The following is a 19043-nucleotide window of genomic DNA, read 5'->3' on the forward strand; positions in this document are numbered from 1 at the left end:
TGGTTGGGTAGGGAAGTCCACTTGCCTTTCCATTTGCTGTGGCCTTGCTGCCACCTGGGGTCGATGCTTGGTGGTCTGTTCCACTGAGGTGCTATTTTCTTTCTTCACTCTCCAGAGCACATCCGGCCGGGCTGTGACTTTCTTCAGGTCGCTGAAGTCCTCGTCGGTGAGCAAGAGTTGGATATCCTTGGGCATCTGCTCCAGGAATATCTTTTCAAAGTGCAGGCAAGGCTTGTGCCCCTCAGCAAGTGTAAGCATCTCGCTCATGAGGGTGGATGGGGCCTTGTCCCCCCAAACCATCCAAGTGCAGCAGACGGGTGGCAAGCTTGCATCACAATAGTCTGAAAGTGCGAGTTAGTAGCTCTTTGAGGGCACCATATTTGCTTTGTTCTGGAGACTGCTGTAGGAAATCGACGACCCTCACTGCCATGTCCTGGTCAAGCGAGCCCACTACATAGTAGTAGCGAGTGTTGTCAGCATTGATCTGTTGAAGGTGGAACTGGGCCTCGGCCTGTTCTGGCTGCGACGGCCAGAACATTGGTAGCCTGAGCAAGACTGAGTGGAGAGCTGCTTGGTCCGTCATCTTTGGGTCCAACTGCCAGTTAGATCTGTGGGAATCACCAATGTAGCGTGCACACTACACAAAGTGTGGAGTAAGAATGACACACACAGTCAAGGTTGAAAACTGATTTATTGCTCTGCCACCTCTGTTTATATTCACTCCCTGCCTCTGACAACAGGGGTGATGTCATTGTACCACCGGGCTCCGACTGGCTGGCGTTCCCACCGTCCGGGAAGTCATGCGGGACAACACTGTTGATCCCTGTGGGCCCCCCCACACCCCCCCCCCCCCCGATCGCCACATTCACTGGCCATTTTGTGAGCTGGGTCGCAACTTGTTTTGTGTGCCGCCACACTTGAATAAATTTGTTATCATCTTCATTTGACGCATATATATTCAATACTCTGAAAAATCATGACATTTTATCATAACATATCTCCCTGCAGGATCAATAATTACATTGTAATTTAACCAGAAGTTTCTTATCTATTAAAATAGCTACTCCCCTTGTCTTTTAATGAAATGAAGAAGCTGTAAAGTGTCCTACCCAGTCCCTCTTTAACTTCTGTTCTTTTTCAATTAAATGAGTTTCTTGTAAAAAAGCTGTATCTACTTTCATTTTCTTAATATGTGTTAAGATATTTTCCTCTTCACTGCGCTATTAAGCCTGTTAATATTAAAACTTTAAACGTTCAGTACTTTCCTCATTGGTATATTTTTTAATCATTCACAGATGTCATCTCCCCTTCACCTCTCTTCTCAACTCTTTGGTGTTTCAATTCTTTTAAAAGTCCTGTATCAAGACATTTATCTGTGGCCAATCCAGATAAGAAAAGTAAAAAAAAAATAAAGAACAACATAAAAAAACAATTAATGCTGTTACCATTATACACAACATTACCTCCCTCTACTATAAGGGTAGTGGTTTCCTCTCATATTTTAAGTCTACTTCAAGCCTACAAAATGATGAAGTACAACATGGCATTGAAAATTCATTTCTGCATTCACACATGGATCTTGGTGGTCAGTAACAAACATGGTGAAAGGTTTCACCAGGGCATTACGACCATGGAAAAGTGGTATCCGCGCAACGGGAATCCATCAATGTTGGCCAACTATTGCTGGGTACTGACATGAGATGCTGAGTACAAACGAAAATCAGTGGCAAAACATTTTTAGGTCAGTTGAATGAATGCAACGTGTCAGCATCATTATGCAATTAAACATGCGCTAAATCCCTTAACTGCTTTATTTAGTACTGTTGGAGAGAGTGACATAACGTTAACAACATCTGAGCTACATGTATTAGCTTTTATGGCTAGGCACACGGTGTTGTTCAGATGGAGGGACATTACCCCACCTAATCGTGCTCAATGGCTACGTGACATCATGTCATGCTTAAACTTAGAGAAGATTAGGTGCTCAATTTCTGATTTGAATGTAAATTTTCAAACATTGTGGGACCCTTTTTGAATAACTTTTGTAATCTTTGATTTGTTATGAAGGTAAAAATGTTGACTAATGAGGTAATTTATGTCTTTCTTTCCTTTTGCTTCTTTCTTGGTAGTGGGTTTAGATTTTCCTTTTTTTAATACAAAATAATATAATATCAATACAATATAATCTGTTTGATTAAAATGTGGAGTACCTTGGATGAAATTATATGATTTAAGTGTAATGTATCCTTTTGAATGTTAATATATATCCACGTACTCTGTATTTTTTGACTTGAAATTTCAATGTTAATAAAAATATTGAAAAAGAAACATGCTAAATTTAATAAAAGTTAATTTAATGATTCTCCAACTTTCTTCGTGATGCAGCAGATCTGAAATTATCTTTGTGTTCATCTTGAAGTTGCCTATCATAATCCCCAATTGTTCTTCAGAAGGCAAACTTTTGAAAAAAAATTGTTGACCAGTGTAATTAGGTCATTCTTAATCTTGTGGCTGTATAACAATTAAAAGTCCCTCTACACACAAGATGTTCTGAAAGGAACACAGATTCAGTACAAACTTGAGCAGTATGAATCCCACGAGCATATTTTTTTAAAACTGCAACTTCCAATCAGTAGTATCAGAAACAAACCAAAACACCCAACAGGTTAAGGTTAACTTGTCAATAAAATAGGGTCAACACTAAAAAAAAACAGGTCCTCAATACAGATAATTGAAACCATCCTAAGTGGAAGAAATCATATAGAAATCATTTTACTTGTTGATAATTTGGCCAGGACTGTAAAATGTATTTAAGAGAAACGTTTGATAAAATTAATTTAAAATTTAAGTCACCATTTTTGCATCTCCTGTATGCAGGACCAATTCTTGTGTAATAAAGGACATTAAAGTGAAACAATGATACCTTTTGTAATTCATAAAGCAGTACAAAACTCTAGAAATTTGCTCACTTTTAAAATTGCTTCTTCCATCATTTTCTCCTGTTCTATCTCTTGTAATATTCTTCGGAAGCGCTTCTTTGAAGCCATTTCATCAGACTGTACTCTGGCCAATAAAGATTTTTCTTTGTTCAATTTTTCCATAAGTTCTTCATGCATTGCGTCTTTCTGAGGACTGTATTCTATACGCCTATTCTGTTGAACAGCCGAGAATTTAGCTGGACAAATATAAGCCTGTTAATGTAAAAAAAAAAATGAACATTTTACAACTATGACTTTTTTTAAGCAAAAGCATGATCATTTATCACAACTTTTTTCTAGAATTTTAGCAAAACAGTGCAAATACATTTTAGGCATTCCTTAATAACTGTTCCATAAATAAAAAATAACTTTGTCAAGAAAAAGCTAATACAGATACACAATCCCTTATCCAGAACCCTTGGGGGACAGTGTGTTCCGAATTTCGGATTTTTCTGGATTTCAGAACAAAAGCCTGCTGCCCCAGATTTAAACCCACCTGAATTATGCTGCCGTATCCAGTCGCTCTCCCCCTCGCCCACCCAAGTCACACTGCCGTCTCTCTCTCCTCCCTCCCACCCGAGTCGCGGTGCCATCTCTCTCCCCCTCACTCACCCGAGTCGCGCTGCTGTCTCTCTCTCCTTCCTCCCGCCCACCCGAGTCACACTGCTGTCTGTCCCCCTTTCCGCCCAACCTAGTCACGCTGCTGTCTCTCTCTTTCTCCCTCTGCTGTACCAGCACCAGGAAAAAAATGGTGGTTTTTGGAGCTTTCCAGATTTTAGATGTCCGGATAAAGGATTGTGTACCTGTATTTTATTCGGTTGCCAATTCAGCCTCATTTCAATCAATGGTCCATGGGTGATGATGCAACTACTTAGAAATGAACAGATTTCTAAGTGCATGGATGTTTCACAAACCGGGGAACATCATTCATTCATCTCGAATTAGATTGTGCAAAAGGTGGAAATAATTGGGATGTCAGGTTTAATTTGACATGGAAAAATTAAAATGAATCATCAGTTCAGTGTTCAATTCATCTTTATTTTGCTTTCTGTAATTGATATCCATGCTCTTAAAATAGGGCGCACATACCTTTTCCACTTTTAGTGTGCCCAAGTAAAGAATTGAAATGGCTGACACTCAGTTTTCCAGGCAAGAGAAGTATAAGTGTTCCTCCACTACTTATCTAAAACTCTTGGCCTAATTTTCCATCTCCTTTGTTTGGGATTCCTCTCCTGAAGTGGTTACATCTTGACAGGAACCATCAACTTTGGTCACAGGGAGCGACTTCAGTTGTTTGATCGTCACTGCTGAGCAATGTCCTCCCACATCAAGTCAAGTCACCCTTATTTGTTGTTGATACCAAGATGAGATAGTGTTTCTCCCAGGACCACAATGTAGATTTACATAAATATAAGTTAAAATATTAAGACATATACAATAAAAGTCTGTTACATTATCCACATATGTTCTGGGAAGCAAGCATAAAGGAAAGTTTTGCCACACCTGCACAACGTCATTTTTAGACGAGATCTGGAATGCAATGAGGGGGGCATGGTTAGTGTAGCAGTTAGTGCAACGCTGTTTCGGCGACTGGGACTGGGGTTTGAATCCGGCATTCTCTGTAAGGAGTTTGTATGCTGTCCCCATGTCTGCGTGGGTTTCCTCTGGGTGCTAAGGTTTCCTCCATCGTTCAAAACATACCGAGGGTTGTAGGTTAATTGGGTGGAAAGTGTGCCAAAAGGGCCTGTAACATTGCTGTATGTCTATATTTAAATATGTTGTTCAAGACGCTGTTCTTTTGACACTAATAGTAAGTAATGCAGTGCATATGGATCTGAGCTTTGAGCATTTGCATACAAGAGATCACATAAACTCACTGCTATTCCCTCACATGTAAAGATAAACAAATTATTTGACTAGAATTGAGAGAAATCCTACCTAAATTGCAATATTATAAAAACTGTAGATAACACAAGCGAAATCAAATTCAAGCTTATTATCATCTGACTGTACATATACAACCCATTGCACCAGTGTTTCTCCAGATGGCAGCACACACACAATCACATGCATGCTCCACTCATGCTATGTAATCACATACATAGATAAAGATATTGTTTAAAATAAATATAGTTACACCCCTGTTCTGGCACCTATGGGGATAAGTGAACTTGTTGGTTGCTTGAGATTGCATATTGAGTGGATTGGCAAATTTACCACTTGGGGGAACCAATTTTAATCTTTTGTATTTTTACCTCTATTTCCCGCAATTTTTTGCTGGTTGCTTGAAATCCAAATAACAGGGATTTTACTGTATATATAATTTTGAGATAATGTATTATGTTATACTGTTCTTTAATCTCACAGCCTGCGGGAAGATGCTATTTCCCAGCCTGGCAGTCCTGATTTTGATACTCATGTACCTCCTTCTTGATAATATTGGGTTAAAGATACTGTGTATTGGAGGAAAGGGAGACCCCCATGACCTTCTTGGCCATCTTGATGATCCTCTGTATTGACCTCCAGTCCAATGCTTTGCAGCTACCGTCCCACACAATGGGGCAACCAGACAGGATACTCACAATATATAAAGTTGTCAAAATGGAGGCTGCCTCTTCATGACCTTCCTGACTGATGAGTAGGGATTGTGGGTCCAGGATAGGTCATTCTTTACATGCACACGAAGGAAAGTCGTGCTCTCTATGACAGGACCATTGACCTCCTGAAGTCCACAATCATCTCTTTGGTCTTGTTTAGGTTGTTGTCCTTGCACCATTTTACAAGCCATCTAAACTCCTTTTTGTAAGCCAAGTCATCATAGTTGCCGATGCGGCCAACTACTTCTGTATTACACACAAATTTCTCTCTTTCAATTTTTTTTATTGGGTTTTATAGAACAAGCACACATTGTAGAGAGAAAACAAAGTTACCAAATCTGAAGATTACGTTTCCAAAAATAAAACAATAGCGATATACCCCTTCCCCATCCAATGCTGTCAGAATGACAAAAAAGGAAAAAAAAACCAAAGAAAAGGACACTACTGAAAAAACCTAGGATGTTTTGACCTAAAATTAAAGTTAGTGTAGTTCTGCTGAATCTATTCTACATGATTAACTGAAGGAAAAACCAATGTACATAAATAAATACATTCAATGATCAAAACAGATTTAATTACAAAAGTAGTCCATAAAAGGACTCCATATTTTACAAAAATTAGTTAGTATACAATGCTGTATACTCCTGATCTTTTCTAAATTAAGGCAAGACATGACATAACATAACCATTGAGAACTAGAGGGTGGAACATGATCTTTCTGTCTAAGTAGGATAGCTCTTCAGGACATAAGAGTTGTAAATAGTATGATGACGATCCAGATGAAGAAAATACCTCATTAATATCATCTAACACTCCAAACAAAGCCATTAAAAGATCTGGTTCAAGATTAACACGTAATATTATTGACAAATCTCCCTCCAATAAGGTTCAAGAGCTCAACAAAACCAGAACATATATATCAAGGTTGCTTCCCCATTGTTAAATCTGTCACATTGGGGATTTAGACGAGGATATATATATGGGATAATTTGTCTTTAGACATACAAATGTGATGTACAACCTTGAACGGAATAAGAGAATGTCAAGCACATAGTAAAGAAGTGTTAACTAATTTAAAAATCAAATCCCAATTTTTGTCTGAGGTGTCTCCCATGCTTTTAATCTTATTAAGGGAAACATGACACGATTTTGAAAACATATCATATATAAATGTGATTAAAACCTTCTCAGAGGGTTGTGATTTGAAAATTACATCCAGCATGTTAGATTCACAAACCATAGGAAAATTTGGTAATTTGATTCTTCTGTTTGAAATGACTCTGACCATGCAGTCATGAGAAGGAAGCATGAACACTAGTAGGTTGAACAGCATGAACAGTAGTGAGCTGAGAACACACAGCTGTGAGGTGTGCCAGTGCTCAGTGTGATGGGATTCATTTTCCTACTTCCAGGTCCCTGACCTCCAGCTTGGCTTCTCCTAGAAGTTCTGAATCCAAGGAAAGCATCCAGTCCAGATGGACTTCCTGGCTGAGGACTGAAAACCTGTGCTGATCAACTTGCCAATGTATTCACAGATATCTTCAACACCTCATTCAGTTTCAAACAGACCTCAATTGTACCATTAGCCAAGAAGAGTGTGGTAATCTGCCGAAATTACTACCGACTGGTACCACTCACATCCAGAATGATGATGTTGTTTTGAGAGGCTGGGGTTGAAGCATATCAGCTTCTGTCTGAGTTTCGTAATGGATCCTTTCTAATTTGCCTATCATAGCAACAGGTCTACTGCAGATGCCATCTCACTGGCTCTACACAAAGCCCGGGAACACCGGGACAGCAAAGATGCATTATTAAAATGCTCTTTATCGACTACAGTTCAGCATTCAAAACCATTATCCCATCAAAACTGATCAGCAAACTCCAAAACCTGGGCCTCGATAACCTAATTCTGTAAATGGGTGCCAGATTTCCTCACCTCCAGGCCCTAATCAGTGTGGATTGGCAACAATCTCCTCCACAATCTCCATCAGCACCAGAGATCCACAGGGTTGCGTACGTAGCCCCCTACTCTACTCACTTTACATCTATGACTGTGTGACTCGGTATGACAATACCACCATCTACAAATTTGCTAACTATACCACAATTGTGGGCTGTATCAAAAGGGGTGATGAGTTAGCATACACGAGGGATATTGAAAACTTGGCTGAATGGTGTACTAACAAAAAACTCTCACTCACAGTCACCAAAACCAAAGAGCTAATTGTGGATTTTAGGAATGGAAAACCAGAAGTGTATGATCCAGTGATTACTGGGGAATCAGGGATGGAGAGGTGAGCCCAACACACTTATGGCATCATAAAGAAAGAACTTCCTCAAAAGATTGCGGTGATTTGTAATGCCATCTGAAACCCTGGCAAGCTTCCACAGATGTGTGGTGGAAAGCGTGCTGACCGGCTGCATCGTGGCCTGGTATGGTGGCACCAATACTACTGAGCAGAAAGCCCTGCAAAAGGTAGTGGACACAGCCCAGGACATCACAGGCAAAACTCTCCACACCATCGAGAAAATCCATAGGGAACCCTGCTGTGGGAGAGCACTGGCAATCATCAACGATCCACACCACCCAGCGCATGCTCTGTTCTTGCTAATGCTGTCAGAAAAGAGCTACAGGTGTCACAAGACTCACAACACTAGGTTAAGGAACAGCTGCTACCTTTCCACCATCAGACTCCAAAACAAACTTAATCAGAGATTCATTTAAGGACTCTTACTTTACACATTATTTATTACTGAGAAGGAAAAGCATGGGTATGCAGAGAGGATACACAGAGTGCTGTATGATACCAGCAAAACAAGGCACATGTGGCAAGGGATCAAAACTATAACAGGATCACAAGACAACCTTACGACAGATTGAACATCTTCTATGCACAGTTCGATGAGAACAGGATGTTGTAGAAAGCTCCATTTCCACTTGATGAATGGGCCCCCTGCAGTGACGTGGCGGAGGTGAGGAGAACCCTATCCAAGGTGAACAAGGCAGTGGGACCAGACAGCATAACTGGTTGGGTACTGAAGGACTGTGCAGACCAATTAATTGATGGAAATTCTTACAGACATCTTCAATACCTCATTGTAGCAGTCCATTGTCCTCATGGGTTTCAAGACAGCCACCATCATCCCAGTACCAAAGAGGGCAACAATAACAGACCTAAATGACTACTGCCCTGTGGCAGTGACCTTTATCATTATGAAATGCTTTGAGTGAATGGTGATAGAACACATCAAAGTGCACCTCCTGGAGACACTGGTCACCTACAGATGAAAGTGTTCCACTGATGACGCTATAGTCTAGTCCCACCACTCCGTCGACCCAGATGGAAATCGACGTCTCATATGACAGGCAGCTAGCTCGACCAGCTCAGCATTTGATACGATCATTCCCCTGAGGTTGGTTGAGAAGCTGTTCTTGCTGGAACTTATTACTCCTCTCTAACTGGATTCTGGACTTTAAAATGGAAAGACCACAGTCTGTCCAGGTCTGTAGCAGATCATCAAGCATCATTTTTTGGATTCACTATAAGGATAGAATGGATGCTCCAAATTGGATTAATTTAGAAATTAATTCTACTAAAAAATGTTCCCTTATTTCAATATTTGGAACGCCATTACTTTTTACTGCATCCAAATTAACCGATGATTTTGTCGTTAAAGATACTTTGAATATTTGGTGTCAATTTATAATTTTTTTTTAATTTCAGATTTTTACTTACTAGCCCTATATTATTTCTGTGCAATGAGGAAGTGTACAGGAGGGAGATAAATCAGCTTGTTGAATAGTGTAACAACAACAACCTTGCACTCAACATCAGCACAACCAAGGAGATGATTGTGAACTTCAGGAAGAAGTCAGGGGAACATGATCTAGTCCTCATCGAGGGCTAGTAGTGGAGAGGGTCAAGAAATTCAAATTCCTGGGTGTGAACATCTCCAAGGAACTGTCTTGGAGCCTCCATGTTGATGCAATCACAAAGAAGGCTCACCAGATGCTAAACTAGGTGAGGTGTCTGAGGTTGCATCACTGTCTGGTATGGAGGCACCAACTCTAAGGACAAGAATAAACTCCAGAGGTTTGTTAACTCGGCCTGCAACATCACAGGCACTAGACTTCATTCCATTGAGGACATATGCATGTAGTGGTGTCTTAAAAAAGCAGTCTCTATCCTCAAAGGCCCCCACCACACAGGAGCATAAAGATGAGCACTCAATGGCACAAAGAAAACTTCTTCTCCGCTGCCATGATTGCTGAATAATCAATGAACCAAAGACTCTGCCTTACTTTTTGTGCCCTATTATTTTTAATTTTTATTGTAATGTAAGATGGTTATAATATGGATGTTTGCACGAATCTCATGACTTGTTCAAGACAAGAAATTCTGATTCTGATTTCTTTCTTTTTTTCCATCTTCTGTGAAAGATTTTGCTTTTCATGAATGGTTTAAGTTGGGTATCCAGTTGTTTCAGGATTTTTAAAAATTGTTAATTATTTAGCTTCATTTGAACAAAACTATCTTTTAAATTTAAACTACCCAACTTACTAATTAGGATTTCTTTTAAATTCACTATCGCTGAGACTTCCTCAGGACCTTGCTATAAACACAATAGGGATGTTTTATAATTTTAAACTGAGTTTAAAAAAAGCTGATATCAGGTATATATAATTTACTATTAAAGTCTAGGAATAACTTCCTAGTTAAGATTAAAAAATTATGGGAACAAGATCTTTAGCTCTCATTCTCAGATACTACATGGGATTCTATCTTAAAATTGGTAAATTCCTCCTCTTTATGTGCCTGTCATTCACTTCTACAATTCAAGGTAGTACATCCAGCCTACTTTTCTTAAGTACAATTGGCTAAATTTTATCCTGACAGTTCTTCGAACTGTGATAGATGTAAGACTGAAGGGGGTACTTTATTACATATGTTTTGGTTTTGTTCCTTTATTTCCAAAGTTTGGAAAGATATCTTTTGTACCTTATCTTTAGTTCTTAATACAAATCTTATACCTAATTCTCTAATACCTCTTTTTTGGATCAATCCCATGTAGTTTCTTTCAATTCTGTTATTGTTAGACGATCAATATTGATGAGATGGAAAGAAGCTACTCACATGATGGCATGTCTAACTTTGGAAAAAAAAATCTATGTTCCTCAAATGTAATGGAATTAAACTTTTCAAGCTTATGGGGTCCTTTTATTAATTTTTTTTCATAATTTATAAGATCATTTAGATCTTGTCTTGTGAGGTCGTGGGTTTTTTTTAAAAATGGTAGTAAAATTGTATGTATTTACCAAATAAATTTGGAAGAGAAGGGGTAGAATTTGTAGTATAGATTCAATTTATTTTGGGAACCAGAGTGAAAGAATAGATGTAGGGGAGAAGGATGAAATTGAAGACAGAGAAGTTGAATGCACCATTGGTATCATCCGCATACTTATTAATCCAATTTACCACCCCATCATCTAGATCATTCTTCTTCTTTGGCTTGGCTTCGCGGACGAAGATTTATGGAGGGGGTAAATGTCCACGTCAGCTGCAGGCTCGTTTGTGGCTGACAAGTCCGATGCGGGACAGGCAGACACGGTTGCAGCGGTTGCAGGGGAAAATTGGTTGGTTGGGGTTGGGTGTTGGGTTTTTCCTCCTTTGCCTTTTGTCAGTGAGGTGTGCTCTGCGGTCTTCTTCAAAGGAGGTTGCTGCCCGCCGAACTGTGAGGCGCCAAGATGCACGTTTTGAGGCGATATCAGCCCACTGGCGGTGGTCAATGTGGCAGGCACCAAGAGATTTCTTTAGGCAGTCCTTGTACCTTTTCTTTGGTGCACCTCTGTCACGGTGGCCAGTGGAGAGCTCGCCATATAACACGATCTTGGGAAGGCGATGGTCCTCCATTCTGGAGACGTGACCCATCCAGCGCAGCTGGATCTTCAGCAGCATGGACTCGATGCTGTCGACCTCTGCCATCTCGAGTACTTCGACGTTAGGGATGAAAGCGCTCCAATGAATGTTGAGGATGGAGCGGAGACAACGCTGGTGGAAGCGTTCTAGGAGCCGTAGGTGATACCGGTAGAGGACCCATGATTCGGAGCCGAACAGGAGTGTGGGTATGACAACGGCTCTGTATACGCTTATCTTTGTGAGGTTTTTCAGTTGGTTGTTTTTCCAGATTCTTTTGTGTAGTCTTCCAAAGGCGCTATTTGCCTTGGCGAGTCTGTTGTCTATCTCGTTGTCGATCCTTGCATCTGATGAAATGGTGCAGCCGAGATAGGTAAACTGGTTGACCGTTTTGAGTTTTGTGTGCCCGATGGAGATGTGGGGGGGGCTGGTAGTCATGGTGGGGAGCTGGCTGATGGAGGACCTCAGTTTTCTTCAGGCTGACTTCCAGGCCAAACATTTTAGCAGTTTCCGCAAAACAGGACGTCAAGCGCTGAAGAGCTGGCTCTGAATGGGCAACTAAAGCGGCATCATCTGCAAAGTAGTTCACGGACAAGTTTCTCTTGTGTCTTGGTGTGAGCTTGCAGGCGCCTCAAATTGAAGAGACTGCAGTAATGGACCCAATATTGAACCCTGCGACACACCACTAGTCACCTGCTTCTAATCTGTCCCAATTCTGAACCCAGAGGCACACCACTAGTCACTGGCTTCCAATCTGACAAACAGTTATTTACCACTACTCTCTGGCATCTCCCATTTAGAACAGTTTTTTGTTCCTTCAGTATTTACCACAGAGAGCAAGAGAAGGAAATTTTCTTCAATGTATTTATTTTAATGCTAGGAGCATTGTGAAAAAAGTAGATGAGTTTAGAGTATGGATAGATACTTGGAATTATCATGTGGTAGCCATTTGTGATTGGCAACTAAACATACTAGGATTTCATTGCTTCAGGTGTGATAGAATAGGGGGAATCAAGAGGGGGAGGTGTGGCATTGCTTGTTAGAGAGAGTATTACAGCGGTGCTTGGGAAGGATAGAATAGAGGGTTCATCTAGAGAAGCACTATGGGTGAAATTGAGGAGTGGGAAAGAAATGGTAACACTTATTAGGCCATCTAATGTGGAGAGGGACCTGGAGGAAGAAATTTGTAAGGAAATAGCAGATATTTGTAGTAAACCGGGTTGTAATTGTGGGAGATTTTAACTTTTCACATATTGACTGGAACACCCATACTGTAAATGGGCTAGATGGTTTGGAGTTTGTTAAATGTGTGCAGAATATATAGAGGTACCAACTAGAGAAGGGCAGTGTGGATCTGCTATTAGGAAATGAGATCAGTCAGGTGACGGAGGTGTGTGTTGAGGAGCACTTTGGGTCCAGTGATCACAATACTATTGGTTTCAAAATAATTATGGAGAAAGTTAGGTCTGGACCTGGTGTTAAGATTTTTGATTGGAGAAAGGCTAATTTTGAGGAGATGAGAATGGATTTGGTAGGTGTGGACTGAGATATTGTTTTATGGGAAGGATATAGAAAGAAAATGGAGGCCATTCAAAGGTGAAATTTTAAGGTTACAGAGATGGTATGTTCCTGTTAGGATGAAAGGAAAGGTTAAACATTTTAGGGAGCCTTAGTTTTCAAGGGTTATTGGAAATATGGTTCTAGATGAGAAGTGTACAAAAAGTATATACAGCAGGAAGTAAATGATGTGTTCGAGGAATATAAAGAATGTAAAAAGAATCTTAAGAAGGAAATTAGAAAGGTTAAGAGAAGATATGTTTTGTTAAGTATGGTGAAAATAAATCCAAAGGGTTTCTACAGTATATTAGGAGCAAAAGGATAGTGAGGGATAAAATTAGACCCCTAGAGAATGAGTGGACGACTATGCATAGAGCTAAAAGAGATGGGGGAGATTTAGAACAGTTTTTTTTCCTTCAGTATTTACAAAGGAGAAAGAAAGTAAATTATGATGATTAAAGAAGAGGAAGTACTAGTGCTTTTAAGGAAAATAAAGGTGGATAAGTCTTCAGGTCCTGACAAGATATCCCTAGGACTTCGAGGGAGGTTAGTGTGGAAATAGTTGGGGCTGTGACGGAGTTATTTAAAATGTCATCATTAACGGGAATGGTGCTGGAGGATTGGAGAGTAGCTCATGTAGTTCCATTGTTTAAAATAAGTGCTAAGAGTAAATCTAGCAATTATAAGCCTGTAAGTTTGACATCAGTGGTGGGTAAGATAATGGAAAATATTCTTAGAGATGGTATAGGCAGGGTTTGGATATTTGGACAGGCAGGGTTTAATTAGGAACAGTCAACATGGATTTGTGAGGGGAAGATCATGTTTGACAAATCTTATTGAATTTTTTGAGGCAGTTACTAGGAAGGTTGATGAGGGTAAGGCAGTGGGATTTGTATATATGGACTTTGGAAAGGCCTTTGATAAGGTTTCTCAGGGAAGATTAGTTAGGAAGGTTCAATCATCATGCATTAACATTGAAGTAGTAAAATGGATTCCACAATGATTGAATGGGAGATGCCAGAGAGTAGTGGTAGATAACTGTTTGTCAGCTTGGAGGCCAGTGACTATTGGTGTGCCTCAGGGTTCAGTATTGGGACAGATTGGAAGCAGGTGACTAGTGGTGTGTCTCAGGGTTCAGTATTGGGTTCATTACTATTTATCATATACATTAATGATCTAGATGATTGGGTGGTAAATTGGATTAACAAGTATGCAGATGATAGCAAGAAAGGTGGAGCTCTGGATAGTGAAAAAGGGTTTCAAAGTTTGCAGAGGGATTTAAGACAGTTAGAAGAGTGAGCAGAAAGATGGCAGATGGAGTTTAGGACATACCTGGTGAATGGTAGGCCATTGAAGAGTGCAGAAGGACAGAGGGATTTAGGAATAAATTTAGGATTTAGGAATAATTATAGTTTTCCTGAAGGTGAAGTCATATGTGGATAGGATGAAGAAAGCTTATGGTATGTTGGCCTTTATAAATCAGAGCATTGAGGATAGGAGCCGGGATACTATATTAAAATTGTACAAGACATTGGTGACGCCAAATTTGGAACATTGTGTACAGTTTTGGTCATAAAGTATAGGAAAGATATCAACAAATTGGAAAGAGTGCAGAGAAGATTCACTAGAATGTTGCCAGGGTTACAGGGTCTAAGTTAGGGAAAGTTTAAATAAGTTCAGTCTTTATTCTTTGGAGTGTAGAAGGTTGAGAGGGGATTTGACGGAGGTATTTAGAATTATTAGGGGTATAGATAGAGTTGACGTGGAGAGGCTTTTTTCCTTTAAGAAAGGGAGAGATACAAACACGAGTTGAGAGTTAGAGGGCAAAAGTTTAAAGGAAACGTGAAGGGAGGAATTCTTTACCTCTAAGAGTGTTAGGTGTGTGGAACGAGCTTCCAGACAAAGTAGCGGAGGCAGGCTTGATATTATCATTTAAGGAGAAGTTGGATATGTGTACAGACGGGAAAGGAATGTAGGGTTGAGTGTAGGTCAGTGGAGTTAGGTGGGAGAAAGTGTTCAGCATGGACTAGATGGGCCAAGCTGGCTTGTTTCTATGCTATAATTGTTATATAGTTTTATCTTTTTTTTTAATTTCTTTTTTTTTGCTTGATATATCTAGTTTATATGTAACAGATTTTCTTATACAAATCTTTCTTCTATATATTGTATTTTTCATATCACCCTTGTATATTTTGATAAATATGGATTATACTCTTTTTGTATCATTATTGTAAAAATTAATAAAAATATTGAAAATTGCATCATCACAAGTGCACCTCAGGACTGCTTGCTCTGCCTAGTCCTGTTCACGCTATTGACCCACAATTGTATTGCCAGACCCAACTCCAACAGTCATCAGGTTTGGAGATGAGACAACAGTCGTTGCCCCCATCAGCAACAACAAAGAGTCACACTACAGAGAAGAGGTGGAAAGTCTCCTGATAAGGAGTGAGACTCGATAGCCGCTTTCAGGTGGCCAGAATACCCCGATGTAAAGCCACCTATTCTACCCGAATGTGGCTGTCGGGAGGCCACCTGAAAGTGGAAAACCCGGCCTCAAGGAGTACTTACCCAACCCTTCTCGGGGAGGGATATTCTCCGCTTCCGAGCAGTCCTGCAAGGCACCTGAAAGCACCAGCAGCTGCTAGGGGGTGGGCTGATGACGTCACGGTGACATTGTCAGCCTGAGACGCTTTGGTGCGAGTTTTGAAACACTGGAGAGTGTGAAGGCTCGGCATTACCAGTACAGTCACATTTTTCGGTGCGTTAGTGGCATTTCTCTTCTCTGCTCCGAGCCCGCCATGATCCTGTGTTCCTTTCTGCTTCAGCCTCGATGCACTGCAAATTACGTCCTGACAGCAGATGAGACTATGGCCACAGTTGACAGGAGTTCATTCCGAGGCGCCTCTCCTGCAGCCAGTCCTTTCAGGTGCCTGACAGTGCCTTCAGCACCGCCACCTGAACGTCAATTCGAACACACCCGCAGCTGCTTCTGCAGGCGTATTCTCGGAGCGATTGCACCTGAAAGCGGCTAATGCGAACAAGACAAAGGAGGATCAGGTTGTCACTCTCATACCATTTCACAAGATAGGTGACTATACCTTCAATACATTTAATAAAGCAGCCTCAACTGCTTCCATTGGGAGAGAATTCCACAGTTCCTTTTTATTCAGATGCCTGCGATATTTTTCCATACTTTGATGAAGGGTTCAAGCCCGAAACATTAGTTATGTGACTGACCTGCTGAATTTCTCCAACATTGTGTTTTTACAGAAATAATCTCCCTGCCTCTACCTTATCAACCCCTTTCACAATTTTACATTTCTCTAAGCCTCCCCCTCTCCCCCCTTCCCCTCCTTCCCCCCTTCCCCTCCTTCCCCTCTCCCCTCCTCCCCCTCCCCCTCCCCTCCTCCTTCCCCTCTCCCCCTCCTTCCCCTCTCCCCCTCTCCTTCCCCTCTCCCCCTCTCCTTCCCCTCTCCCCCTCCTTCCCCTCTCCCCCTCCTTCCCCCCTCCTTCCCCTCTCCTTCCCCTCTCCTTCCCCTCTCCTTCCCCTCTCCCCCTCCTTCCCCTCTCCCCCTCCTTCCCCTCTCCCCCTCCTTCCCCTCTCCCCCTCCTTCCCCTCTCCCCCTCCTTCCCCTCTCCCCCTCCTTCCCCTCTCCCCCTCCTTCCCCTCTCCCCCTCCTTCCCCTCTCCCCCTCCTTCCCCTCTCCCCCTCCTTCCCCTCTCCCCCTCCTTCCCCTCTCCCCCTCCTTCCCCTCTCCCCCTCCTTCCCCTCTCCCCCTCTCCCCCTCTCCCCCTCCTTCCCCTCTCCCCCTCCTTCCCCTCTCCCCCTCCTTCCCCTCTCCCCCTCCTTCCCCTCTCCCCCTCCTTCCCCTCTCCCCCTCCTTCCCCTCTCCCCCTCCTTCCCCTCTCCCCCTCCTTCCCCTCTCCCCCTCCTTCCCCTCTCCCCCTCCTTCCCCTCTCCCCCTCCTTCCCCTCTCCCCCTCCTTCCCCTCTCCCCCTCCTTCCCCTCTCCCCCTCCTTCCCCTCTCCCCCTCCTTCCCCTCTCCCCCTCCTTCCCCTCTCCCCCTCCTTCCCCTCTCCCCCTCCTTCCCCTCTCCCCCTCCTTCCCCTCTCCCCCTCCTTCCCCTCTCCCCCTCCTTCCCCTCTCCCCCTCCTTCCCCTCTCCCCCTCCTTCCCCTCTCCCCCCATAATGTATCGAGGTCTGATTTCCTGCAGCATTTCTGTGATTTGACCTGGAATTATCGCTCCAACTCCACATTTTTAATTCAATTTTGAATCTCCCCCAAAAGACACAATATCTCTGCCAAGATGCAGGGTCACGTTACGCCAAGCCCAGGGAGCCACTTACCATGTTTCCTGGCGCCGGGGTGGTCAAAATTGAGTGAATTACCAATTTAGGCGACGAAGGCCCACCGTTGCCCTGGTAACACCTGGCGCCTTTTTTTCCGGACCGCTCAGTAACAGCAGCTCTGATTGGTTGCGGGCGCTACACGGTTCGTGGCGCTGCCTGGCAACGGCATTCAACAGACGGCGCGGAGTGTGGGGTGGTGAGTCTGACTCGAAGGCTGTGTTCTCCGTGATGAAATGAAACGATATGACAACGTTTAAATATAAATTGCTGTAAGACGGCCTCCTCTGTAATTTTAAGTGTTTGATGTGCACCTGTTACACAGTGAAGTATACTCAGATTTCAGATTACATACCATATGTGCCGCTGTATAGGACGACCTGAACAGGATGGCTCGTGTTATGGACGGCCCGGTACAGGATGGCTCGTGTATAGGACGGCCTCCTCAAGTAAAACACGTGAATCTGCACACACTGTGATTAAAGTAAAAACATAAAGCTGGGGAAACCCAGCAATGTCCTTTATATAGCAAAAGTAAAATTTCATACTGATGTTTTTTTCAGACTAGAGCCCTTCATCAAGGTATGGAAAAATGTCGGTAGGCGTCCAAACAAGGGAGTAGAGGCAGAGGGTGGTCGCAAAGGCAGGAGATAATAGGCGAGAAGGGAGGAGTTTTTGCATCATATGGATTACCCATTGACCTTGTCTTCGACAGCGGCCCACAATTGGTATCAGAATTTAAAGCTTTCATGGACAACAATAACATTCGCCACATACTGTCTGCACCATACCATCCCAGTACAAATGAAGAAGCCACGAAAATGGGACAAAATTCAGACTCATCATTATCCCTTAAAATCACTGATTTCTGCTAAGTTACCGGAACACACTGTGATATAGAGAATTTAGGTTAAAAAGACTTAAGTTAAAATGTGATGATTAATCATAAACAGGGAAGCCAGAACGGACAGGGAGTTTACTAGCAGTCAAGGACAAAAGGATCTGCTGAATATGTTTTTTTAAACCTATCTTTTCATGGTCATAGTGAGAGACATGCAGGAGACAAAGGATTGATAAGAAGGGTGAGAAACAGAATTTAGTGTATGTAGAGTTCACAGCGTACGTAACGAACGTGATAATTAAAAATGCAGTTATACTTAGAATGCTTTTGTAATACTAACCAATTAAAACAGTATTAATAAGAAGGGGAAGGGCAAACAATAAGGGTATAAAAATCAATGCACTGTATGTATCGGGGCTTAACTGGTGAGAAACCAGTTGAGTCCAACTCTGCAGACTTGTAAATAAAGCTTGTCGTGTCATCAGTTTTAAAGAGACTCATGTATGAGAAGTTTTATTTCTGACAAATGGGGGCTCGTCCGGGATCTACACTCCGGCCATGAGGGGAGGCGAGAAGAGGGACATCGGAGGCGGTGCACCCCGCTGAGTTCAGCGGCTCCTAGTCCCTTGCTCGTCGCTTCGGGCGGCTTGAGCGAGTGGTATCCGGACAAGGTGACACGACAAGACGGAGAGGAGAAGGGTGACGGTTCAATCCCCGGGAAGACACCGGTAAGTGACGACTTACGATTGTGGTGTGGGGATTGGGTAACAGGTGTAACGGGATACACCTGTTTGGATAAAAACC

At 42.2% G+C, this 19043-nt stretch overlaps 1 protein-coding gene across 1 annotated transcript in view; it reads right to left on the minus strand.

Annotated features, from left to right (window-relative positions):
- mns1 (meiosis-specific nuclear structural 1) overlaps positions 1–17509 on the minus strand; it is a 37606-nt gene extending 20097 nt beyond the window's left edge. Inside the window, exons 1-2 of the mRNA XM_069911751.1 lie at positions 17399–17509; positions 2970–3191 (exon numbers count right to left, since the gene is read on the minus strand). Of these exons, the coding sequence (XP_069767852.1) occupies positions 2970–3191; positions 17399–17401 (225 nt within the window). The 5' untranslated portion in view covers positions 17402–17509. The remainder of the gene's footprint in view (positions 1–2969; positions 3192–17398) is intronic.
- Positions 17510–19043: the final 1534 nt, after the last annotated feature.

The sequence above is a fragment of the Narcine bancroftii genome, chromosome 14 (assembly GCF_036971445.1).
Source record: "Narcine bancroftii isolate sNarBan1 chromosome 14, sNarBan1.hap1, whole genome shotgun sequence".
Taxonomy (NCBI): domain Eukaryota; kingdom Metazoa; phylum Chordata; class Chondrichthyes; order Torpediniformes; family Narcinidae; genus Narcine; species Narcine bancroftii.